Source organism: Equus quagga, chromosome 4 (genome assembly GCF_021613505.1).
Source record: "Equus quagga isolate Etosha38 chromosome 4, UCLA_HA_Equagga_1.0, whole genome shotgun sequence".
Lineage (NCBI taxonomy): Eukaryota > Metazoa > Chordata > Mammalia > Perissodactyla > Equidae > Equus > Equus quagga.
The window spans coordinates 92,069,431-92,095,834 of record NC_060270.1 but is presented as its reverse complement, the minus strand read 5'-3'; the positions used below and the strand labels follow the sequence as shown (position 1 = coordinate 92,095,834).

Genomic DNA, 26,404 nt, shown 5'->3' with positions numbered 1-26,404 from the left:
GAAAGCAGCCATAGACCATATGTAAATGAACAGACATGGCTGTGTTCTAATAAAACTTTATTCACAAAAATAGGTGGTAGCTATGGCCTGCATGTGTCTCCCCAAAATTCATATGCTGAAGCCTAAATCCCCAATGTGATGGTATTTGGAAGTGGGGCCTTTGGGAGATAATTAGTCGTGAAGGTAGAGCCCTCAGGAATGCAATTAGTGCCTTTATAAGGGAATGAAGAGACCAGAGCTCTCTCTCTGCCCTCTGCCCTCTGCCCTGTGAGGATACAAGAAGATGGCGGCCTGCAAACTAGGAAGTAGGACCTCACCGGATACCAGATCTGCTGCACCTTGTTCTTGGACTTCCCACCTCCAGAGATGTGAAAATTAAATGTTTTTGTTTAAGCCACTCAATAGTATATTTGATACAGCAGTCAGAGCAGACTAAGAGTGGTGGGACATATTTGGCCCATGGGCCATAGTTTGCCAACCCCCATCAGAGGTGAGCCTATGTGGCCAGGATAGCACCATTAATGGATTCTGCAAAACACTCAGCATTCTAATGGTAGAAAAACATAACAACACTCTATTAACTCATCACTATACAGACAAGGGCAGAGTGTTTAAAGATCACCCCAAAGTGTAAAGGTAGGAAATCAGGATTCTAGAAACAGAAAGAAGTTGATCATTAATTCTGAGACTGTGCTATAAAAGAGGAGACAAAGGACAAAACATTTTAGCATGTGTTTAGAAAGGTTCTCTTGGTGGCCCTGACATTCAGAGAGAAGTTGACTATCCTGGTCTCTGACTTTAAGTTGCTACTGCTGAGGGTGCATCATATGATAAGCTGTCATCCTCCTTGATCGGGGCAGTTTCCTGAACTTCTCAATTCACTAATTTTGCATTTAGCATCCTAAGAAGTGTCCTTCCCAAAAAAGGAAATCCAAGTCACTTTGGCTTGGAATTTTATACTTTAAGCCAGAATATACCACCCATGGCGCAGCAAAACATAACTTCATTGACCTCCTTTATGACACTGGCAAATGTGCTTCATCTGAGGTCTCCATGTCAGTCAAGAAACACACAGGCAGGCATTTTACATTGTATAATTTAAAACCTTTATTTCCCCCCACAATTCACAAATGAGTTTCATATTAGTTCAACTGAAAGTCTTCTTCCTACAGTTGCCTTTCTCATTGACTACGCTGTTGGTGGGGAAACTACTTTCTTATCGGGGGAAGGGTTAGATTTCATAGAGATGCTCTGAGCTAATCACAGAAACAAGAGGGTCTGACCCAGCAGCCTTGGAAGAAGTCAATGAGGTCAAGGAGTCCTTTCAACTAAAGGCCTGGTCAGGCGGGGACAATATAGGCTATTGCAACCTGCCAGTTGTAGATGCTGGCAGGATCCGCCCTGCCGAAGTGACAGAATGCAGCCCCCTTGACCAGGAAGCCTGGAAACCAGATAATCCCCTCAGTCCCTGCCAAATCCCCTTCCTCAATCCAGCAGCCTCATGCAGGAGCATCGTAGCCAAGCAAAAAATGGCTTCTGCTTTGGGGTCCAATGTGCACTCTTCACCAAGTGCAAGATCCATCTTCACTCAGAAATTCACTGATTTCACAGTTTTTAGCTTGTGCTTCAGAGGGCGGGTCTCTGCCTCTCCTTGGTATGGCGGCATCATTGCAACGGAAGCATGAAGACCCAGGCAAGAGCTGGGAGGTAGAGCGTGGGGGCACTGCTGCCAGACGTTCTCTGAGCGTGCATTACAGCGAAGACTGCATTAGTGTGGTTGGTGGGTAATTCTACATTGCAGATCATTCCTTCACAGCAAGACCGACACTCCTGTTACGAAAGGAAGAGGAGAGGGAAAGAGTGAATTCCAGGAAGACGGAAGGGTGAAACAAAGCCAAATGAAAGAAAGGCGTCCCTCAGCTCTATCTGAGGACAGAGAAAATTAGAGTTATTCAGTCTATGAGTCACCTTCCCCCACTGAAAGTAAGGATCATCTTGAGAGTCTTTTCATTTTAGCTGTGATTAATCTGCATCAACCCAAGCATAAGCAAGGGAAAGAAGAGGAAAGGAAACTGAATAAGACTGCTTGATTGGGTCAACAAATCTTCTTGGTGTTTGAAAGGAAAAACACTGAAACAAAAATGAAAGCTAAGAACCTTTAGGATTGGTCATTGATTTTCCTTCTTGGGGCTACTTGTTAGGGGATAATAACGACTCTCTGTTGTCTCTGCTAACACCTGATTCCTATCATTACAGCAGCAACGGTTTGTTAATTATGGGCGCTGAACGGTGAAAAAAACCTTGCACCCTCACAGCACAAGAGGTTTTCAGGGGAAGCAATCTCCTATCATAAGACCTGGTACAATGCTTCACCCTTCCAGGATGGCTAGGGAAGATAAAGTGTCTATATCACTGGTTCTCAATCCTGGCTGCACATCAGAATCACCTTGGGGAACTTAAAAAAAAAAAAAGAGAGATCCTGATGCCCAGGACCCCACCCTGAAGTTCTGCTTCAGTTGGTCTGGGATGCTCTCCTACCACCACCAACATAGCTTGTAAAAGCTCCCCAGGAGATCCTCCTGTGTAGCCAGAGCTAAAAGCCACTGGTGTCTGAACCATTTGCTGTGCATATAGGCCAAATCAAATTCTAAAATCTCTCAAAATTAACATAATTTCAATGATTTTTTTCCCAAACACTTCAGGATTCCAGGCATATGATGATAGAATGAGAAAATTAAAGAGATCAGTTGATCTAAAATGCATCTATAGTTCATTGCATCAAACTGAGGTTAATCTGTCAGGCTCTCACTTCCTCATTGAAGCAGCGGTAGTGAGTGAGACAAGGTTTCCTTAGAAAAAGCTGTTACCATTTTCCTCTTTCCACCTTCCAGCTTCCCTGTGAAGTGTTTTTGGTGATTTCTGGCCATAAGATAAGCGAGCTGGGCTCTGTGTGTCATTCTCTCATGGATGGTTTGCTGTTGGGCTTCCAGAACTGACTTTAGACAATTCGCCCCAAGTCCAAGATCTAGGGTCTAGCTCTGGAGTCTGGGAATTATCATTTGTTTTTAGTAACATCATTTTTTGTTGAAGGACAGAAGGTCTTCAACTTCTCTTTGGTCTCCATTGCATCACTGTAAGGGAGTCTTTCCTCAAAGAATAAACATGTTCAACAACATATTACTTATCCTTCCTGCCTCTCCACGATGTATAACTAACCATCACTAGCAAGAAATCTTAGGACAGTAACTTACACACACACACACACACACTCCTTACTGTATGTTCAGAATCTCGGCTGTGGTGGCAGCCAACTAAATGACATTCACTTCTGGAGGCGCACTTTTTGGTGATGGATGTACTTCTTCCATGACGGGTAAAGTGGTGAACTGTCAAACAGTACTGTGTATCTAGGCAGGAAAAAAAATGGCAACTTCATTTTTTACATTGAAAAAGAGAAAAATCTCAACAATCATCTCAGAAATGACTAAAATTCCAGATGATCTTTAGGTTTCTAGGCAAGATATTTAATGGCGGTGAACTCCAGAGTTTCCAGGTGATATTTTTGAAAAGGCATTAGCTTCTGAAGCACATGTATACTTTGAAAATGAACATAAATGGGCACCTATCCTTTGGTGGCAGCTAACGTTGAGAAAAAAAATAGGACAAGTTTTTCATCCAAACCATAGGTCTGCTCATTTCACATGAAAGTGTCAGTGTCTCTATCTCTGTCCCTCTGAAGCACATGTTCTATAGCTCTAAAGTAAAATGAAAATTGCAAACGTGAAACGCAGTGGGTCAGAACACCTGTTGTTGCATTATTCCACATTTGTTTCTTGTATACTAATAGGCCATGTGGTGAACTGGAACGGAAAGCAGGGGCTACCATCAGGACCACCTTCCTCACTCCTGTAGTTCTTATTCATGCTCTGATCCTCCCAATGTGTTTGACATTTCCTCATCAAAGTATTTCCATTTTTCTCCCCTTCTTTAATTAACTCTTACTCTCTCTACCTCCCCCTTCCCTGTAGCTAACTCATTTCTACACAGAGTTATCCTTACAGCTTTAACCAATCACAATTCATTACTTAGGGTTCTTTCAAGAATGTGATTTCAGTCAATATCCCAGAAAACTCCACTTTAGTTCTGTATCTCTTCTACAGTTCTCTCAGGCCAATGAAGTGCTTCTTAGTTTCAAGGGACTACAGCAGCAGTGTCACGGGATGGGGAAAAAACCCTACTAAAGTTGGGAATACTGGATTTAGGGAACTGCCTCTATCACAAGTGAGCAAGCCACATTAGATCCTTCGAGCTCATTTACTTTTTAGTAAAATGATGATAAGTGCTCTGGCATTGTGAGAGGGTTGTTGTGAGCTTTAAATAATAAGAATAGCAAACATGCATTGAGTGAGTGTACCATTAGCCAGGCCTTCTTCTGACATGCAATCACTCATTCAATCCTTACAATAAGCCTTAAAAGAAGTCATATTAATATCCTCATTTTACAGATGAAGAAACCAAGGCTCAGTTTCTTGCCCACAGTCACATAGGTAGAAAGTGCTAGAAGGTAGGACTCTAATCTAGGCAGTTTTCTACAGTTTGTGTTCTTAACTAGAACACTATTCTGCCTCTCGTGAAACTAGACAGTGCTGTCAAGTGCTCTACAGGAGGAGCTGACTTTGGGATTCAGAGGTAAGGGAGCCACTCAATGTTGTGGAAAGGCATTTCAATTTACACTCCAAACAAAGAAGAATTGAAAACTGGTAGCTGCATGTGTTCATATAGAATGTCACACATGCTAAAGCAGCCCTCAAAAGTCAGAAAAAAAGCCAGGGTCAATAAAATAAAAATGTCATTCTTGTCATATCCTGTTACACACAGAACCTCTTTTAATAACACCTACAGCCACAGAAGTAAGCTGGAAGGTGAAAAGGAAACCTGAGATAACAAAGAACACTAGCTGCAGGCCTGTTTGCCCCAAGATATGGTTGACTATCACTCTCCTAAATAATGACAGACTAAAAAGAAGAAATTGCACCCTCAGGGACCGGCCCCGTGGCCAAATGGTTGAGTTTGTGAGCTCCGCTTGGGGGCCCAGCGTTTGGCTGGTTCGGATCCTGGCTGTGGACCCAGCACCACTCATCAAGCCATGCTGAGGCAGCGTCCCACATAGCAGAACTAGAAGAACCTACAACTATGTACTGGGGGGCTTTGGGGAGAAGAAGGAAAAGAAGACTGGCAACAGATGTTAGCTCAGGGCCAATCTTTAAGGAAAAAAAAAATAAGGAAATTACAGCTTCAGTTAGAATTCCAGATGGTTAGGCTCTTTGGAACTCGACTAGTGTACAGTCAAGATTGTACTGTCATGCATGCTGGAATGTAGGGTCATTCCATATCTCTCCAAAGTCAGGTTCTCAGGGTAGACGTGGAAGAGCTGACCCTCCTCTCTCTTCCCATCTCTGACATTTCCTTGGTGGTGGAAGCCGCAGCTTCCCTCTTTTGTTTGTACATTTCAAGAGAAATGGAATTCTAAAGCCCAGAAATATCCAAGCACATTCCCATTAAAGATGGCTTTGATTAATGAATGACAGATTGGAGCATAATGCACAGACCCAGTAGGAACAGTGTTTGGTACAATTCAAAAGAATACTGCGGTCCATGAAGATGAGGCTCAAGAGGCTGGACGTCGATGCCCCACTTAACGACTGTTCTCACCCTCAACACCCAGTTTTCAGGGGAATTTAAAGCAAATAGTTAAAGGATGATACCCACCCTCTGAAACACCTTAGTAAAGAGAAGCATTAGGGGCTGGCCTGGTGGTGCAGCAATTAAGTGCGCACATTCCACTTTGGTGGCCTGGGGTTTGCCAGTTTGGATCCCAGGGGCGGACATGGCACCGCTTTGTAAGCCATGCTGTGGTAGGCGTCCCACATACAAAGTAGAGGAAGATGGGCACGGATGTTAGCTCAGGGCCAGTCTTCCTCAGTGAAAAGAGGAAGATTGGCAGCAGTTAGCTCAGGGCTAATCTTCCTCAAAAAAAAAAGAGAAGCATTAGCCAACCTCAAAAACTTTGAAATAACCAAGATAAATTTCTGTGAAAAATGTAGAAACAAATCCTCAAAAGCACGCACGCACAAGCATGCACACAATTTAAGGCCGATCACTCAACAGAAATGTAAAAGAACCTCAAAAAAATTCTAATAATTATTCTTGAAAAATGGTAGATGCATGTGTTCATATAGAATATCACACGTTTCAATAATGAAAAATGCTGTCCATGTGGATGTCACAGCCATCTGTGCTAATTTACGGCATAAGATTCTTAGGTTCAATGGAGGTCTCCAGTGTGTACTATTTATTGGCTCCACACATTGGCTTTATCTGGAAGAGGTAAGGCTATTTCATTGCTATAAATAATGTGATATAGAAACTTCCAAAAGATTCAAGGTAATACTAAACCAAAACTGGTGATCTAACTCTGGAAGAGTTTGTTTTCTTGGCCTTTTGCATCTGCAGACCTAAAAAACAGTGCATCCTAAAATCTGAATTGCCTGATCTCCTTGTAACTCTGAGTTTTGTTATTCCAAATCATCCATCAGCACATCCTGTCTGCTTTATGTCCAGGTTTGTATGTATTAAATCATTCAGGTTCTCGCCCCTTCTATTCCTACCCCCTAGTCCAAGTTCCCATCTTATCCTGCCTGAAGACAATGAAAAACCCCACACCTGGTGTCCCCTTCTACTCTTGTCCCCAACCATCCATTCTCCACACAGCAGCCAGAGCAATATTTTAGGACACAATGACCATCTTGTACTCCCTAGCTTAAAATGCCCTACTGCCTTCCCATCACATTTGCAATAAAATTCAAACTCTTTATCAGAAAAAGAAGATCCTGTATGTCCTGGTCCTTATCTCCATCAGCTCTTTCCTCCATCTCCCACTAAACCTCACTGGACAGCCTTTTTCCTGTTCATGGAAGAGGCCAAATCTTGCCTCTTGCAGCCTTTACATCTGCTGTTCCCTCTTCCTGGGATGCTCTTCCTACAGATCTCCACATGGCTGGCTTGTTTTAGTCATTCAGATCTTAGTTCAAATGTATACTCCTCAGAGAAGCTTTCCCTGAGCTGATCAAAGGCATCCCTTCATCGCATCAGCAAACATTTACTGAGCGCTGAATATGGGCCAGTACCGTATTAGGCACTGGGGATACAGCAGCAAACTAAACAAACTAAACAGATACTCAAATGTTTGTCAAGTGAATGAATAAGGTTCCCAAGCATCAGTGTATCTCAAGAGTACAGAAAGCTTCCATTGCTTTAGCCAGTAAGTATGATGTTTCTAGAGGTATCATCAAGCATTTCTGAAATTCTTAGACTGTCTCAGTCAACATTGTGGTCTATTTGTTCTCTCTGGTAAATATTATTTAAGAAATTCTGCCTCAAGGCACACACAACTACAGATTGAGGCTGTGCTATCAGTTTTCAAGTACTCTCAAAGTAGTCTGATGTCTAGATAGTCTTGTAAAAGAAATCACTGATTCCTATAGCACGTGGTCTGCCTGTTGGTTTGCTAATCCCATTACCCAAGACGCCTCTGCTCAGGGCAGTCAGGAGAGAGCTAAAGGAGGTGTGATCACAAGAGTCTTCCAAACTCAGCACACTTACCTTCTGGACACCATTTGTCTTCCGCCCATCGATTGCAGTTATAATTATCCCCTGCGTTTTCACAGGTAAAACATTTGAAGCTGTTTGGAAATGGTGTAGCTTTAGAGAAAAACGCAAAGTGAAACAGGTTAAAAAAGACAAAAATTTCACACATCAAATACGGTACAAATTTGGCAACTTTTATTAGATCAAACAAAATTTATAAGCCATCATCCTTACCATTTCCATTTCTAGGGTGCTGGACTTAACTGCCAGACTTTGGGGCATTTTCTTTATTCTCTTTTCTTTAAATATTTCATCTATGAATATTCACTATAGAATAATGAAAATGATTCCACAAAGCAGTTTGAAATATCCATGGTATTGTCCTACTATAATTTATAACTTGGGGATAAGTGAGGGTTGAGTGGGTGGGCAAGTGTGGTGGTAGGATTGGAACCAATAATTTGATATCGTATTGTCCCTGAAAAGATAACCTGAGTTTGAATTTGCCCTTCCCACTAATTAGTTGTGTGATTTTAACTTCTGGAAATAACAATATTTACAATAATAGTAACGATGAAGATCCCCATGACCTGCAGAGGTATAGTGAAGATTACATATTGCAGGAAAAATATCTAGCAGAGTCCCTGGCACATCCAATCCTGCTGGTTTGCATCCGTATGCACCCGCATCATGGCTACATTCAACCTCTAACAAGTAATCTCATTTGATAGGTGTCAATTATCACAACATTGGTCCCGACCCGGAATGTAACACTTAATATAGGATGATAGTCATTCTCAGGCCCTTACGCTCAGGAAAGGAATTATGAGCTGCTGGCAGTCTGAATGGACAGCAACTAGTATGTGTTTTCTGTCTTTATGTTTTATGCTTTTTTTTTTTCTGCCTTTTATCTTGTTATTTTAGTGACCAAGAAGTCGAAAGTATAATAAATTTGACATTTCTCTCTAGGCCAGGGTATAAAGCCCTGTATAAAACTTTCAATTCTCCCATTTTTGGAGAATGAAACAGACGAAGATCAAGATCAAGACAAAGATCAGGGTGAACTCCAAATCATCCTAGTAACCTGACCACAAGTTGGGATAATAATTAGAAAGCAGGGGGTATTTCAAATACAGGGAGGATATCTGTCTATGTATAAAACAAGAGGAAAATATTGAAAGCTAAAGTTCAGAGGACATTAAGTATTGCAAATACATTTCAGTTCTGCCCACGCACAAAAGCAAATGAGGTAGGTAAATAAATAAAAAATGAAATAATAAAATCCATTTTCACCTATTAAATCAGTACAGTTAAAAAAATACTAATACTCAATGCTGGTGGGTGTACAGCTAAAATATAAATTGGCACTACCTTTTAGATTTAGCAATTCTAATTCCAAGAGTCTATTCTAAGGTCATTAGCTAATTGAAGAAGAAAACGCATTTAAAAAGATTTTCAATGAAGCATTAACATTTACCTTGCTTGTGATTGTGTGTGTGTGTGTGTGTGTGTATCTGTGGCTAATATAAATTATGGGGAATTAGTTAAACAAACTATAGTCATATGATTAAAAAATATTTAAATCTAAAAGGCATTAAAATACTTTCAAAGACATGGGAAAATATTCAAAATATAGTGTAATGGGAGAAAAACTACAGCAAAATAAAATTTGTGTGATCTCAGGATGTCACATATTTAAATACACTTACATAGAAAAAACAGTGGAAGGAAACATATTCCAAAATGTAAAGAAGAGCTCACTCTGAATCACGGAATTATGAATAAATTTTAATTGCTCCTGTACCCTTCCTCTTTGGAGTTTTCTATAACAAGCAAATATTACTTTTTTCCTCTTTTTTTAAACAATTTTTTTCTCATCATAAAATTGTATTAGGCTTTAAAAGTTCAAAATCTGTCGATAATTTGGGTTTTATGAAAACTATGTCTGTGCCATGCCATTAAGCTACCAGTAAACAATCATCACTAATTTACAAATGTATAATAAATGACAGTCCAAGGTGTGTGTGTGTGTGGCATACATGTGTATACATATGTGTGTGTGTACACCTTCTGGAAGACAGAAGGCATGGGACATTGCAAACGATTTTGACTATAAATAAAGAGAATCTAAGAGTCTAAAAGTCATTGCTGTGGGCTGAGTCCTGGAGAGACAGAGAGATTGAGAGAGAGACAGAGAGAAGGTGGGGAAAGGGAGAGGAAATAGATTGACTAGAGGAAATAGAAAAATACACAGAAATTTGTAAGGATGTGATACTGCTGCATATTTTTCATATATTAATATCCCCAAATACAATTCATCACACATACATACACACAGGTGACTGAATGTCCTAAACAATAAAGAAAACACAAAGTGAAGCACCCTAGTGATACAGGCCTCAGCTGGGAGTAGGATAAAGACAGTGGTTCCCAAACCTGGCTGTGCATCATTAGTGTCAGGAGAGCTTTTTTAAAAAGAAGAGGGGGAAAAAAAGAAAAGAAAAAAATATTCTGTATCCCACCCTCTGACTACTTCATCTCTGGAGAAGGGCCCTGGGCATATATAGCTTTAAAGGCTCCTATCATGATTCTGATACTCTTCCAGGTGTGGGAACCATAGACATTCACATTATATGAAACAATTTCTATCTGTAACAATCTCTCTCTAATAAAGTATATCAGAGAGTGTTTTTTTGGCCTGAAAAGAGAGAAAAGAGGAAAGATACATGTATACAATTACACATATATATAAAATATATATTACCCGGTAGATAACATACACTATTTCCTTATTTTTAGATTATTAGTGGAAAAGGTGAATTTTATACAGCCTTTGCTAATGGTGACGCTGCATAATATTAATGAAAATCCAAGTAGTATTCCCCTCCAAATTTGAAACACACTAAGCTATTTTCAAAATTGTTAATGGCCATTTGTAAGAATTTATATACCATTTATGCAGAATCTTCCTACAGCCGATATGCTTCTCCAACAAAGAGACCATTGAAGAATAGTGAGTTCCCTCTGCTAAGCCATTCTCAGGGACAGTGTTCAAAAAATTATTTTAAACAAGAACCCTTTTGAGACTTCAATAATAAGCCTAACCATTTCAAAGAAATGGAGAAAATTTCCGTCACCATGTATTACCTTTACCCACAGAAGTAGTGAAGACTTTCTGGTTTATTCTAGGTATAAATCAAATGTTCCCAAAAAGGCAAAGTTACTATAGGTAGTAACAGGGACTTCAAATGTGCACCCTGACCCCACAGCATGAGCCACAATGGCAACCATTACTTACGGTCGAGAGGAGGCCTCACGTTATAGAAGTTGATGTTCTTGGCAAATGCCCAGTTTTCCGAGAAGATAAAGATCTGGATAACAGCTACAGCTAGAGCATGACAGAGGAGCAGCATTCTGACCTCGGGTATGGGAAAGTCCACAATTCATATATCTACAATGAAAAGAGAGACTGGTTGACTTTATTTGCCTTTTACACATCACCAGGAGTATGTTTTGCTTCTGTTTTGAAAGCTTGGTTATTCAAATATATTCAACAATCTACTTGTTCTGTAGGGCCAGTACCCATGAGTAAACTGCATTCTTTGATCAGATGAAAGTTAAGCAATTACTGCCTTCTACTGGTCAGCCCTCTGTACTAGCCAGCTGAGTTTTAGCAGGACACCCAATGCCCAGCCTTTCTGGTTCCGGGAGAACAAGCAGCCAGTACTGGCCTGGCTGCACCCCATTTCATTGCTGCCTGAGGCTAGCCGGTTTACTTCACGCCGAATCACCTGATCTCTTAACACCAATGGTTCGGAAGCACGTTCAGCCGAAGTTACCTACCCACCTATCTGTCCATTCCATTTCCTAAGTAAACGCTTATGTTTGATAAATTTTGCAACTCTTTCAAAACCTGGAATAAACAATAAAAGTTGGAGCAGTAGGCAGGATAGTGGGTCAAAGGACAATGAGCTTGATAAATAAAGGCTCTGCTGGGTCCCAGAGCACACAGATACTGAGAAGAGAAACAAGTCACTGTGAAATGCCATCCCCACCTGTTTCTGTCCCATTGGCAGCAAGGAGAAGCTGCCAGAAGGTTCTAGAAGAAATAGAATAAAAGTTGATTGAAAAGCCAAAACCATATAATGCTAGCCCTGGCCCACAAATACTACTCACTGCTTTCATAGACTTAAAGTAGGCAGGGCTGAAACCAATGAAATGACAGACATGCACATAGCACTGAGCAAAAGACAGGCCATCTTAACCCCCATAGGTTCCATTCTCTAGAAGCAGATCTTGGAGTAAGAAAATCTTCAGGAGAGATGGTCTGAACCTGTAATACCACCACTGACGGATTCTCTTTGACAAGGGGGAAGGTGTGGGCAGCAGAAAGTATGTAACTTGGAGTCCAAAGACTGTGGTTCAGATGCTGGCTCTGCTATTTATTAGCTGCCTGACCTTGGGCAAGCTTTTTAAACTCTATTAACCTCAATTTCTTCATCTGTAAGGTGGCTTAATAACAGCCGCCCTGCCCACACGTTTGGGTAATTGTGAGCATCAAATACGGGTTCAGGTAGGATCACATAGGACTGTGTATGTAACAGCACTTGTAATACAAGTTCTCTGAAAAGGTTGGAATCTCAAAGCATATTGGCTGAACTCATTTTCTTCTTGCTGAATCAACTGGCCTCAGAGGGTTTGGGGAGTTTTCCAAAGAAAAAAGGTTTGATCTCCACATATACAAACATAATCCTTCACACGGACGTTTTGTTTGAAGCCAGGGAAATAATGCTTGGATTCTAGGGCTGTTACTGCCCCGTCTTGTGTTGTGAGTAAATTGGTTTTGCACATGTGGCTAATAATGCCTACTGATGGAGATGGAACTGAATATTAGACAAAATGTAGCCACAGCATCATATCATCTCTATAGACGGCTTTTGTCACTGTTAGAACTGAGGAAGAACTCAGTGTAAAACAAACAAACAAAAACAACCTGGTAAGTTTCAAAAAACAGTCTTGCTACACTTTATACACTGCATTTCAGCTCAGTAAAGAGTCAGACCTAGTGATACATAAATATATATATAATTCTGTCTTGGTTCATTTTAGAAACCAAAATTGACCTTTCACAGTTATCAGATTTCTAATCCCATTCTTACGCTCTTTCTGAAGAAATGGACATTTAGCCAACTATATTACTCCTTAAAGACAAGTAAGGATGAATACTGATGAAATTCTGCTTCTTCTATTTATTTCTCTGAGTTGCGACTGTTCTAACGTCCTTATGAATTGGTAGCCAAGTTATGGTTACCTGTTCTTTACACCACTGGAGACCCTTTGACTGAGGGACTAATCCTTCTTTCACAAACCTATTTTGTGAAATAAAAAACCATTTCAAAATGACTACATTCCACAAGCAATCCACATGCATTCTTGTAAGATGGAGATGATGCCTAAGGTTTAAGATTTCAGAGGCATACTGTCTACATTCAAGTCCCTTTTCCATCACTCAGCAACTACAGGACCTTAGACAAGCTGCTTAAGCTTTCCACACCTCAGCCTCCCCATCTATAGAACGGGCATAACGACAGTACCTACCTCATGGTGTAGAAGTGAGGACTGAAAGACACCATGCACATGAAGCACTCAGTAGAGTGCTGGGCACCTGGTGAAAGCCGTATTTATGGAGCACTTTCCATTAGGTAGGGAGGAGCACTGGCTGAAATACTTTCTTCCGAACCTACTATCTATGTAGCCTCATGCAAGTTCCTTAACCTCCTGTACCACAATTTTTGCATCTATAAAATGGGAGTGATAATAATACCCGCCTCACAGGTTGTGGGCATTAGATTAGTTAATACACGTAAAGCACTTGAACTATCTAATTAGCTATGTGCCTGGCATTTTGTTAATTCTTACTAAGCAAGCATTTACTATCAGGAACAAATCCCCAAACAGTATGGAATCAGAACGCCTGATTTTCCTCATGTAATCTCAGTGTGAGACAAAAGCCCATGCATTCATTCAATATGCCATTATCGACACCTAGTGCATAAATCATTTTTATCACTGGATCCCCAACAAGGTCTTTGCTCTCAGACAGTTTGCATTTTAGAGGGAAAAGACAAGCAACAAATACAGAAAAAAAACACAATTTCAGATAGTCATAAATTCTATGAAAGAAACACAATAAGGTGATATGTTAGTGAATAAGAGGAGCTGCTTTCGGGCCAGCCCTGGTGACCGAGTGGTTAAATTCGGTGCACTCCACTTTGGCAGCCCAGGTTCAGTTCCCAGGCACAGACCCACCCCACTCATCTGTCAGTGGCCATGCGAAAAGAGGAAGATTGGCAATAGATTTTAGCTCAGGGTGAATCTTTCTCAGCAAAGAAAAAAAAAAAAGAGAGAGAGGAGCTACTTTACATATGTGGTGGGCCCAGTACATCTCTCTGAGTAGGTCACATGTGAACAGGCAAATTAAATGATGAGAAGAAACCATCCAAGCAAAGAATCCAAGGAAAAGAAACCAAGGCCCTAAGATGAGAAGAGGCACGCCCTGTTGAGGGAACTCAGAAAGCAGCCAGTGTGACTGGAGCATGGAGGGTGGGGGGATAGACAGTCAGAGAGTTGGCGGGGCCAGATCGCACAACACTTAGAGGCCATGGCAAGGATTTGGATGTAACAAAATCAAGAAGTTGTTTAATTTTAGATTATCTAGTTTTGAAATATATCAAGAATGCTTTGTCTCTGTAGAGTAATTCCTAGCCTTATTTCTAGCTCCTGGAACAAAGGAATACAAACAATAGTGAATACAGAGGAATACAGAATTCAGATACACCACAAAGGTTTTTCTGAATGTGTATGTGAATGGATGACAGACGACTTAAAACAACTGAAGGAGCAACAAACCCAAGGATTAGACTTGTGTTTTGGTTTCTCCATTCCATAAAACAGCACTGTAGGGAATACAGTATCATTGTTATTGTATAACTGAGGACAGTGAGGATCAGAGGCAATATGTGCAAAGATCCTCGCACATTGCCTGGAACACAGCATCCCCTCCAAAGAGTTCCTCATAGCTCGTTCCAGCCTACTAAACTGGAAAACAGGTGCAAAGCAAACCAGAAGAATATGGCTACCATATAGACTAGATGTATTCTCATTTCCGTTTTTAACTAAAACAGCATAGCCTTATTCCACCAAAATTTTCCCAAACTGCAAAGCTTTTACCTGTCAAATGAGGAAAGCACTAAATCAAAATGTTTCCTATTTTGCAGAGCATGCTTTATCATCTATTACCATATACTGCTTTCCCCAAGCACCGATATCTATCTATTTTTCAGTGTATAGGTTTGTGTTAACATGACTGTTTGATTTTTGACAACCAAAAGACATTAGGGTAATGAAAAAGAAAATGACTGACTATAGTCTCTGGAAGTTGTTTTACATTGAGAATCATTTCACGGAGACTCTGAACTAAAATCATCTGCTGAGACTTTGCTGAGCTGGCTCTCATTACAGTCTTTGCTGCAGAACAAGGTTACAGTAGAGCTTGTATTTTCCTCCAGGAGGAAAAAAAAATCTTTAATACAAGTTAGACTAAACCATTCTGGCACTTTCTCCAGGACCATCACATAGAGTAGAGTTCTTCACATGGGGGAGGGGTGACCTGTGAGCTTCTTCAGGTTATTTGCAAAACCTTTTGTCCATACGTATTTTCCCCCTCAGTTGAGTATCTCAAAGGAATCCGAGACTCACATAATAGTTAAGAATGGCTGCTTGCTGTTTCAGAATATAGCTGTTATAATTCTGCTTCCTGTAACTTAGATATTTTCATGTTTTGTCACTAAGTTCCACATATACATTAGGTATCTGGTCCACACTCCTCAAACTCAAGGGTGGCTCAAAACATTCGTCCCCAGACAGAACTCATACAGTCATCCATCTTTCTCAGATAGTAGGCCTGGTCAGAAACCCCTCACCTATGGCGCTGGTCTTCCATTTATGAGTCCTCGCTTTGGAAAGTATATCAGTTCTTGTTCCAGAATGCAGTGTGCTCTTTTGCAAGGATGGAAGAAATTTCTGTAAGGCATATTTGTAGGGATACAACAGGGATGGGCAACTCTCAGGCAATTCCAGAGAATGACTGGCAGCCAGATTTGTAAATTTAGGAAATCCCACTTGAGACCTTGGCCCACTACTGCCTCAGTAAAGGACCTACATGGCACTTGGTCCAGAAGCAGGACTATCTCCCATGTCTGAGTGATGGTAATCATCTCATCCTATATGTGACATTTTATGCTTTCGTGGAAAGTTGGTGGGGGCCTCGGGAAGTGGTGCATCCTTGACATAATAAACTCTTTTGAGGTAGGAAAATGACCCATATTATTTTTTATATTCCCTAGGCCCATGCTCAGTGCATGGTAGATACTCAGTAAATACTTTTTGGAATAGAACCAACATCATTAGCTATGACCTATAATGAGCGCCTTTCTTAGCAAGTAAGACAAAGGTTGTGGGCAATAAGGAGCTGGCAGGGTGTCCAAAGATGAGAAAGAAATGATGGACTCAAAAGGAGATTTGAAAAAGAAGAGACCAAATAGAGGTGGTAAATACTGGCATTTGCACAATTGCTAAAAATGAGTCAGCAAGCACAAGGCCAACATCAACCGCCAATAAAACAAATAAAATGGATAATTTAAGGTAAGCTGCTCTACTAAGTCCAACATGCCTATCAACACTTGCATTCACACCTTCCTGCAAGCATCACTTATCCCACAGTAAGACACTTTAATGACAAATTTTAATAGGCCTGGTTTCCCCTATAAAAACAGCAGAAGGCAAAGAGGAAATTCAAAATGAGTGCTGAAATTTTACTCAGAAAGAGTGGAATAGATGAAAACACTCCTCACAAAAGGAGAAATTTGCCAGAAAACTTTACTATTTACAACAAGGGTGGCACTACTTGCTTCTGGCTATTAGGAGAGGTTGGCCAATGGCGATATTCTGGTTCCCATAAATTCAGGAAGAGTGTTCATGGGATTTACATTGAGACTCTGATCTAGTTCCCTTCCTTGCAGGAAAAGTGAGAATTTAGCTACTCACCTTGCTGGGAATTTGACAGCCCAGCTCCTAAGGCTTCAGCTTCTACCTTCTTTGATAGGTTCTCTCTCTATTTCTGGTACCTGAGTTCTTTTTTTCCCCCTAAGTTTAAATATGAATTTCTTTAATTTTAAAGACATTTAATCCAGCATTTCTATGTGCCTGAAGCAAAATATGAGAGAGAACTTTAGCTTATGCTCAATCCATCATCTTCACCCGAAAATACAAAATCTCCATGGAATACCATGGATTTTACTCTTGGAGAACAACATTCAGCAGGGGAAAATAGAATCATGATTCAGCCTCTCATGACAGCTTGTCCAGATCTTGAAAGTAGCATGACTATAAGTCATGCATTTATACAAGGTACTGTGCTAAACACTTAGTAATTCAATAGTGAATGAGAGACACACAGCCCCTGTGCCTCTCATCCATTATTGGAACCAAAAAGTCAATGTGAGCCACTGGTGAGATGCGACTGCCAAGAGTTAAGACAATCATCCTTGAGGGGAGAAAAACCAACGAGCTCTAGATTCAGACATACCTAGAACAAATTTCTGGTTCTATCTTTACTAATCAGGTGACCACAGAATTAAGAAGTATTGCCTCCATTTGCCAATAAAAAAGATAAATGTTCTAAGTTGTGTGGATTGAGTGCAGTTACACAGGTGAAGCACCTTTTACTTAGATGGCCTTCAAGAAACGTTAGGTGCCTGCTCTTCCTCCCCCTCCCGCCTTCCCTGCTTCTTCAGACATCAGTAGCAGGAGAATAAAGATCAGATTAAGGGATATAATTGCCCAACTCCATTCCATAACAGCTGGACCAAATCCGGTAAACAGAGTTGAGTTTGATGCACTCATTTCTTAAGAGGATTCACAAATTCTCTCTACTGCAACCAAATGGTAAGTTGGAATGAATGACTGCTAAGGTTCCTTCCACTTCTAATATTCTATGACTTTTATAGAAGTATATTAATGAAAAATTCCAGTTATGACATAAAAAGTCATGTGTAATATAGTATTCCCATAATATTTCAGATTCTTCCTGTGCTGTTTTAAAGAATACAAAGTTAAAAAATCTCATCAAGCACAGGATCAAAAACTCAGAACTGAGTATCTCATTTCTAAATAGAAAGCTGTACATTTTGCAGCGCTAAAGATAGAAGCTTTTTCTACTATATGCAACTTGATAAAAAAGAATGTCTAAAACAGTGCTAACATTAAAATAATTTCATTATGCAAATCAATTTTAAATCTATTCATGAATTAATACAGGACCCATAAGTGTGTAATTTAGGTGGAAAAATAGTCTAATCAATTTTAAAGACATCTTTTAAAATGTGATTCACATTTTAAGAAAAAGTTAAAAGACATTTCTAAAGTAATAGCTTTTCAGCTGCATTTTTGTCAAAGATTTTATTTTACATCTTTTTTGAGGAGCCTTTCATGATGCTGGAGGAGTAAGATGGTAAGAACTCCACATGAGCAAGATTAAAAAGCTGAGAGGTTTAGGAATTTGAAACTGGACTCCTTTTTAAAAGAAGCAAGATTGGTTTGGCAGGTTTTATTGAACTATTTGGACAAATGGTAGGAACTCAATAAAAATATGTTAATTGATTAAATTTGAGAGTATCCTTCAGATGGGTGGAATAATTTTTACCCCGTTTGCTTCCATAAATGATTTTTAGGAGGCTTATGCCAAGTCACTTTATGCATTAAGGCTCTCAAAACAAGCAGTAAAAACCATACTGGATGAGAGGAGAGCACAGATCCTAACTCATTCCGTGAACGGTGTTCCTCTGCTGTGTTACCCTTTGCTCTGTACTTCCTAGGAGCCAAGGGAGACACAGGTGGGACACATATTCCCATTATTGGATAAAAGGAAACTCTTCCTGATACTTAATTCTCAAATTAACGGGCCCTATGCGTTATCATACAGAGAGCACCAAACAACATATGGATAATGCCTAAAATTTGTTTCAAAGAGCTCCACATGCATCCTTCTTTTGGCCAATTTCTTTAAAAGAGCCAAGGGCATTATATGAAAAGGTATTCTATGCAGATATTTCTGCGGTCAAGGAGGCAAATGAGGGAGATATTTTTCTTTTCCATGGGAGAGGGGTGTCTTTAAATCTGAGAGAAAGATACAATAACTGGACAGAAGTTCTGCAGGAGAGCTGCAGGCACACAGGTGTTTGGTGCTGTTAACAAGCGACTCCACTGGCAGAACCGCACGGATATGAACCCAGTGGCAACACAGCCTGGGCATGGAAGACATTGTTTTATGTTCCACATCCTTGCATGCTTTACTGAACTCATTTCTTTTAATAACCAACCCAAGCTCTCATCATAGAAATCTAGGCTGAAATGTCCGACAGCTGGTTAAGGATCCATTATTCCACATTTGTTGAGTGGAGAGGTGGTTCATCCCAAGGATGCATTCCCTAATGCATGGCATACAGAACTCAACTGAGAAAATTTAGCTTTCAGGGTCACTCGGTGTGTTGGTGATAGCTAGCACTTTTGACTTCATTTAGTCTCAGCCAACATAGAAAAATGACCAGAAAAATAAAGTGTTCACACAGATGTGTCTCTCATTTGAATCTCTCTGTATATTTTCTAATATGAACATATGCATACCCACATACTTATATGCATATGTGTATATGTGCATATACACATACATACATACATTTATTGAATGAATTGAATTGCTTAAGTGCTAACTATATGCCAGCTTGTAAAGTGTCCCTAGAACTCTGTTTAAGAAACTGTATTACTAGGGGTTGGTGGCGTAGTGGTTAAGTCCACACACTCCACTTCGGTGGCCCAGGGTTCATGGGTTCAGATCCCGGGTATGGATCTATACACTGCTCATCAAGTCATGCTGTGGCGGCAACCCACACACAAAACAGAGGAAGATTGTCACAGACGTTAGCTCAGTGATGATCTTCCTCAGCCAAAAGAGGAAGATTGGCAACAGATGTTAGCTCAGGGCCAATCTTCCACACCAAAAAAATTAAAGAAACTGTATTATGAATCATGTCAACTGCTTTCAGCACCTGCATGGTTATCTTTCAATTGGGAGAGCTTTAGGATAAAGAACTGTTACTGTGCATTTGTCCTGTCATCTTTCTTCTGCCCTAGGGTTTTATGTCACTGACCCTTGGTTACAGAGTCTCCATTAGCTCAACTTTATTCTTGATTCTATATCTAAAAACATATTACACAAGTAAAAAGCATGTTCGTGGGTATCATTCTGAACCAGGAGGGCATTTGAAAACCGACAATAAACTACATGCTAGGGCAAAAGAATATCATGCTGACTTTTGCATAGTCACAAAATCTAGAGCAGATTATTCAAAGAACTCTCTGGAAGCTGACATGTTTATAAAAAGCAATCCTAATAAAAAATATCTGCATTCTGCATATATAACAATGTTACAGTGTGTCATTTGCACTATAAATTGTCACTATTGCCACTTGGAGCAGAAGGAAATGTACATATATAAAGATATATAGGTGCATAATTTCATATTCCAAGAGGAAACTGAAAAATTATGTGCATTAAATAGTGTTTTAATTGCAACATGAAAAACTACATTTAAGCAACAGTTCAGGATCCTGCAAGGGTAAAGCCAAGTGTAAATGCTGCTGAGTATAACGGGGAAGAATGGCTTCTGGAGGCACTCAGGCCTGCACGCAAATCCTGATCCCGTCACTTGTTGGATCTACTACCCCTAGTTGACCCCTCTATTGCTCTGAGACTCAGTTTCTCCCATCAGTAAAATAAAGATATTAAATATCTATTTTACAGAGAGTTGTGGGAATTAAAGGAGAATGAATAAGTTCCCACCCACTGCTGTTCTTATTGTCAAATATTAAATCAATCAGAAAGCTAAAAGGAAAGATTTATGCTTCCTCTATGAATGACATACCAGCCAATTTCATTAAGATCAAGCAACAGGTCGAAGATTTAAGACTGAAATTCAATATACATATTTTCAGCTCTCAAATTCTATGCTTATCTGAGCATATATGACAGAAGGATGTAAAATTCCTCTAAAGACCAATTTTAAGAAAACTACTCTAGAATATATGTGGGAACAATATCTAGGCCTCAGTAGAGCACTTTCACTTGTCTGCTTTCTGATAAATCTATCTCCTTTGTCCATACTCATAAGTATTGTGCAGCAATTCCTAGAAAGGTTGCTTTAAAAAGCAACAAGCTTTGTGCTCTCACACGTCTCAGGACCTTGTCCTTCCCACTCATATTTAAAGGCCCAGTTCCAGTAGTTCTCATTCATGGAAACTACCTGTGTCTACCCCAGCCCATGGGTTAGTCTCTACCCTGAAAAAAGCTTTTGTTTGGGGACGTAAGACTGTTCTTCCTTGCTTAGCACTGGATTGGGCAGAGCAAGTTCCAGTCTGATGGTCACGTGATGGGCCGAAGGTCTCTCAAGGCCTGATACACTTGCAGGTATTATCAATAAAAATAAATTTTAAAAAAAAAAAGCTTTTTCATCTTTTCTACCAACAGAATTTCCATTTCCATTTGGATTGCTCACTTAAATTTTAGGTTAACCATGTGAAGATTCTGAGACTCTATTTTCAGCAACTGAAAGTCTGGCCAATCATGACCTAGTGTATTCACGTGTTGTTCAACACACACTATGTTGGGCTTTAAAAATACTACAACCACACGATCTTCCCAAGCTATCCTAGTAGGGTGAAAGGGGTGTGACACAGCTGGGTTTTCACCTTTTGACCCTCCAGACCCACCCTCTACCCCACCACCCACTGCTCTGTGCCCTGGGAAGCTGAGCTACAAAACCACTCACACAGTTTCCTTTCCCATGACTTCCAGTTTGGTTTGGCCAATGGTGGGCCTGGCAGATTGGAGGGTGGGAAGAGAGTGAGACCAGAGTGTGTATTCTCCTGACTGTCTCCCTGCCAGGTTGTCATCATATCCCTCAGCTCCTGTCAGGTGGCCAACTCCCCAGCTACCATCTCCAGGGGTCTGGTAACCATTTTCTCCCCTCGTCCTTTAGGCCTAAGGATAAAAATGGCTCTTCTCTGTTGCTAAGTCTGGAGTTCAGTACTATCACTTACTGGATTCCCCAAATCTAGCCTACACCCTTGTAGACAGCCCCTTGTCGATTCTCTAAAATAACACCGCTCTGAATATGCCATCTGGTTCCTTCCAGGACCCTGACTAAGCCTTGCATCAAGACTTGAAATACCAGGAAGAGAACCACTCTGGACCAGGATCCTGGCTTGTTATAGCAGAGCTGTTGATAGGAACAGCTACAGTGAATAAACAGTACCTCTTTACTAGGAAAGCAGAAGAGCAATTGTTACCATTGGGTTATAGGACGCCAATGATTGGATTTCCAACAATTGATTTATGCCACAAACCAATCAGAGTAAGAATGAAGGTTTTAGAAAGAAAATGAGAATATTAACCGAAGATAAATCTGGCTAAAGAATATTTTATAATCTCCTGTAAATATCAAAACCGCACAAAAATTCACCTTTTGCCCCTCCAGAAAAAGGTCAAACCCCACAAAAATTTTCTGCTCTCACCATCATTGAAAAACATTGTTAAATAAGTAGAGAGACAGCCAAGATAAATGAGCTGAGAAAAAATACCACATATTGTTATGGAAATAGCACGGAAGCCCACTGAAGCTTTAGGATACTCAAGGCTGCACCCTCCTACTGCATTATAGGACCTATAAATATTTGCACAGAGAGATAAGTTTATTTAAATGCAATGAATTCACTAAACACTGAATTAATATTATTGATCATTAATATGGAGTCCCATATTAATGCCATGGTATTTTGGCCTATACTCTCCTTCCTAAAATCTTTTATTTCAAGAAACAACACTAGCTTTTTGCATGGCAATAGGCTTCTCACTTAAATGAAGAACCTTCTCCTGAACTGCCCTCTGGTTATTCTATGGTTACCTCTTGTCCTCAGCAGTCCAAACCTTCCTACTGGGATAATGTTCTCAGTAGCCTCATTGGCCCAGAGAAGCCCTTTACTTCACCTTCCAAAGTTACTCAAACTACCTTTCTTAATCAATTTTCTTTCTTCCTCCTCCTTTTTCACTCCCTGCTACCCTCACTCAAGGACATCTGAAAGGGGAGAAGAAAAAAAAAGTTCAGCTTGGAATGTACATTGAGATCTCATCCATATTCTGTACCAATTTCCAGACCATAAAACTCCTTATTGGCAAAGAAAGTGTTCTATGATAATGCCTCAAATAGTCCCTTTTACCTAGTGCTTAAAATAAAACACAGCTTGAATGTACTTTTTAAAACAGTGGTATGCAATAGGTCAAAGAGGCCAAAAGAGGGATTCTTCTCTTTTCTATTCCCTTTTTGTTAATGGACACAAAATTCTCCTCACAGAAAGCATCTAAGAGAGACGACTAGCTTAGGGATTTGACAAGGTTGACATCTGGAAAGTGAGGAGACTGAAGAAGTACCAATGACCCTCCTTATTATTCAGAGTATGCCAGAATGTGGAGCCCCACTGTAGTTGACGGCCAGCTCACATCACTGATGGCAAAGAAGACCTCTGGTCCAGGGAGTGGTAATTCTGGGCTATCGTCTTCCATTGTGGGTAAAAACCTCTCCAGCAGCCAGCATAGTGCCTGTACTTCAGGACTTATCATAACTCATTAACCTTCCCCCTAATGCCACCATGGCTGTCCCAGTACTGTTTGTGTTGGATAGATACTCAGTAAGTAATCATTGAACAATCGTTTGAATAAGGTAGACTTCACTTATTCATTCAGTTTGCAAAGTCCATTCCCCTAACTCAGGCAGACTGATTTCCATTTGCTTTGGTGTCTGGGTTTCAGCAGCAGGCACTTACCCCAACTCATGGCTGTGCAGCCTCAAATTAGCACACTCACAGTACCAAATGACTCATCGTCAAAGAACTTTCCCATCTGACACTAATTAATCTTCCCTGCATCCCTCTGAGGTAAGTGTGGTGTGCTCATTGGCAGGTTATAAGGAGGAAACTGGGGATGAGGAGGTTACGGGTTATGCCAAAGGTTATTAAGGGTGTCTTCTGGGCAATGAAGTCAGAATGAAGTAATCTGGGTTCGGTCTCCGTCCACTCCAGAATCCAGGCCTTATCCCCATGCTTGACCACTTTATCATTCTCTGGGCTTTTGTGAAGGTGCGGACAGAGTCTAGCAGATTTGTGCATTTCAAAAGGGGGAAAAATATCATAATTTGCCCCTGCTAAATACTTTAGATGTCTTTCCCACGATAATTCATATTAGAAGTCATCTCTCTCAGATCTGTTCCTGTAAAATTATCTTGTTAGGTAGATTTAGTACTGTCTCCTGGAAAAAGGGCTGAAAATAATACATCTTCATCCCTCTTCCTAGGAAATGCATGGTGAGGTTCACTCTTGCACCTTCAGAGGCACAAGCCAGCACACAGGAGTTCAGGGTTACTGCCTGTCCAGGCCTGTGAATGGCCCAGAGCAGAATGATGGCACGGCCTCCTTGACATACTTCACCCACGCCCTTGCTGCTCTGTAGCATGCTGTCTCTGATCGGTTCCATAGAGCATGCATATAGCAAATACTTCAACCTTCTCTACCATCGGCCTTTATGACTTTGCCAAAGAGAATCAGGATTGGCTATTTGCAAGGGAGAAGCAAGCTTCAATCACCAAAACCATGTCCTTTTTCCTTTCCTGTTCCTCTTCCTCCTCCCCTGTCCTAGATAAGGTCCTGACCCGGGGTTTCCCGCCTTTATGTTATTACTATTTCTTTCCTCAGGAACCATGTTCACTCTCACACAACCAACTCCATTCCTTGTCGATTTCTAAATCACCAGGCCCATCCTTGACCTGAGGAGGCTGGATTGTGAACCATGATTTTCTACCATTTTTATATAGCATGAGTTGGAGTAGATGACTTATTATTTCATTTGGGGAATGACTAGTCCTAATAGACATTAAAACATTCTCTTATGCTACAATAATTAAAACAGTATAGTAATAGCATACGAGTAGATAAGCAAATGGAATAGAATAGAAAGTCCAGAAATAGACTCAAATACACATGAGAATTTGTTACATGGTAAAGGTGGCTTCTCAATCCTGTAAGGTAAGGATATACTTTAAGAAGTTGAGTTGGGACAACTAGGTCAGGAAAAAATAATGTTGGATACATACCTCGAACTGTACACACAAAAAACAAAGCCATAAAAGTTTCAGAAGAGACAAGTTTAACACAGAATGTATTAGACAATCTTAAAGAATTATTAGTATAATAATGATATAGAGGTTATGTTCACAAAAGTCCTTATATGTTATTGACAGATACTGATGCACTTACAAAGAAAATAATATGATATCTGGAGTTTGCTTTAAATATTCTCAAAATGGATGTGACAATAGGAAAAATAAGATTGGTAAAATACTCCCAACTGTTGAAGCTGGACGATGGGTAGTTGAGGTTTATGATACTATTTTCTCTAATTTGTATATGGTTAAAATTTTCCATAATAAAATGGTTTTTTTAAAAGCACCAGAAGAAAATATGAGTGACTTCCTCGGAGTGGGGAGAGGCCTTTCTAACTATGATTCAAAACCCAGAAAGTATAAAATTAAATTTGACAAATTTGATAAATTCAATTACAGTACACAACAGTAACTTCTGCATGGCAAAAAAAATACCATAAGCAAAGTCAAGAAGCAAATAATGACCTGGGGAAAATATTTTCAGCTCATACCACAGACAAAACAATGAATAATCTCACTGATAAGGAAAGAGCTGCTAGAAATCAATAAGAAAATTATCAGCAACTCAACAGAAAAACTAGCAAAAAACATTAATAGACATTCCACAGGAAAGTAAATAAGGGGCTAGCCCCATAGCATAGTGGTTGGGTTTGCGAGCTCCGCCTCAGCAGCCTGGGGTTCTCAGGTTCAGATTCCAGGGGCGGACCTACACACCACTCATCAAGCCATGCTGTGGTGGTGTCCCACATACAAAATATAGGAAGATCGGCACAGATGTTAGCTCAGGGTCACTCTTCCTCAAGCAAAAAGGGGAAGATTGGCAACAGATGTTAGCTCAGGGACAATCTTCCTCACCAAAAATAAATAAATAAGTGCATAAGTAAAATGGCCTTTAAGTGCCTTGAGAAAAGTTAAGCATCTTTTCGAGTAGGAGAAGTATAAAGTAAAAGTATACTTTATAACTTCCAAATTTTCACTAGTCTGATAGATATAAATGTTTTCTGACACTCTCTTTTGAGGAGACCATGGGAAATCAGTCATTTTTATATATTGCTGGTGGGAATGTGACCCTTAAGAAGCAATTTGGTAACATTATTAAAATTTCAAGGGGCTGGCCCAGTGGTGTAGTGGTTAAGTTCGTCTACTCTGCTTTGGCAGCCCGGGGTTGCAGGTTAGGATTCCAGGCCCAGACCTAGCACCACTCTCAAGCCACACTGTGGCGGCATCCCACATAAAATAGAAGATAGGCACAGACGTTAGCTCAGTGATACTCTTTCTCAACCAAAAAGAGGAAGATTGGCAACAGATGTTAGCTCAGGACCAAACTTCTTTACCAAAAAAAAAAAAAATTTCAAATGCATTTGCCCTTGACC

At 40.2% G+C, this 26,404-nt stretch overlaps 1 protein-coding gene across 11 annotated transcripts in view; it reads right to left on the bottom strand.

Moving 5' to 3' along the window:
• Positions 1 to 1,082: 1,082 nt before the first annotated feature.
• The window catches only part of LYPD6B (LY6/PLAUR domain containing 6B), a 141,892-nt gene continuing 116,570 nt past the window's right edge, over positions 1,083 to 26,404 (bottom strand). For 9 of the 11 annotated variants that reach the window (XM_046659450.1, XM_046659454.1, XM_046659456.1 and 6 more), the window contains 4 exons: positions 10,946 to 11,098; positions 7,663 to 7,761; positions 3,277 to 3,407; positions 1,083 to 1,830 (listed from right to left, as the gene is read on the bottom strand). In XM_046659450.1, coding sequence (XP_046515406.1) covers positions 1,666 to 1,830; positions 3,277 to 3,407; positions 7,663 to 7,761; positions 10,946 to 11,060 — 510 coding nt within the window. In that variant the 5' untranslated portion in view covers positions 11,061 to 11,098 and the 3' untranslated portion in view covers positions 1,083 to 1,665. Of the gene's footprint in view, positions 1,831 to 3,276; positions 3,408 to 7,662; positions 7,762 to 10,945; positions 11,099 to 11,229; positions 11,254 to 11,823; positions 11,945 to 26,404 lie in introns of those variants that run through there. The other 2 variants (XM_046659457.1, XM_046659458.1) reach the window with 2 other exon arrangements.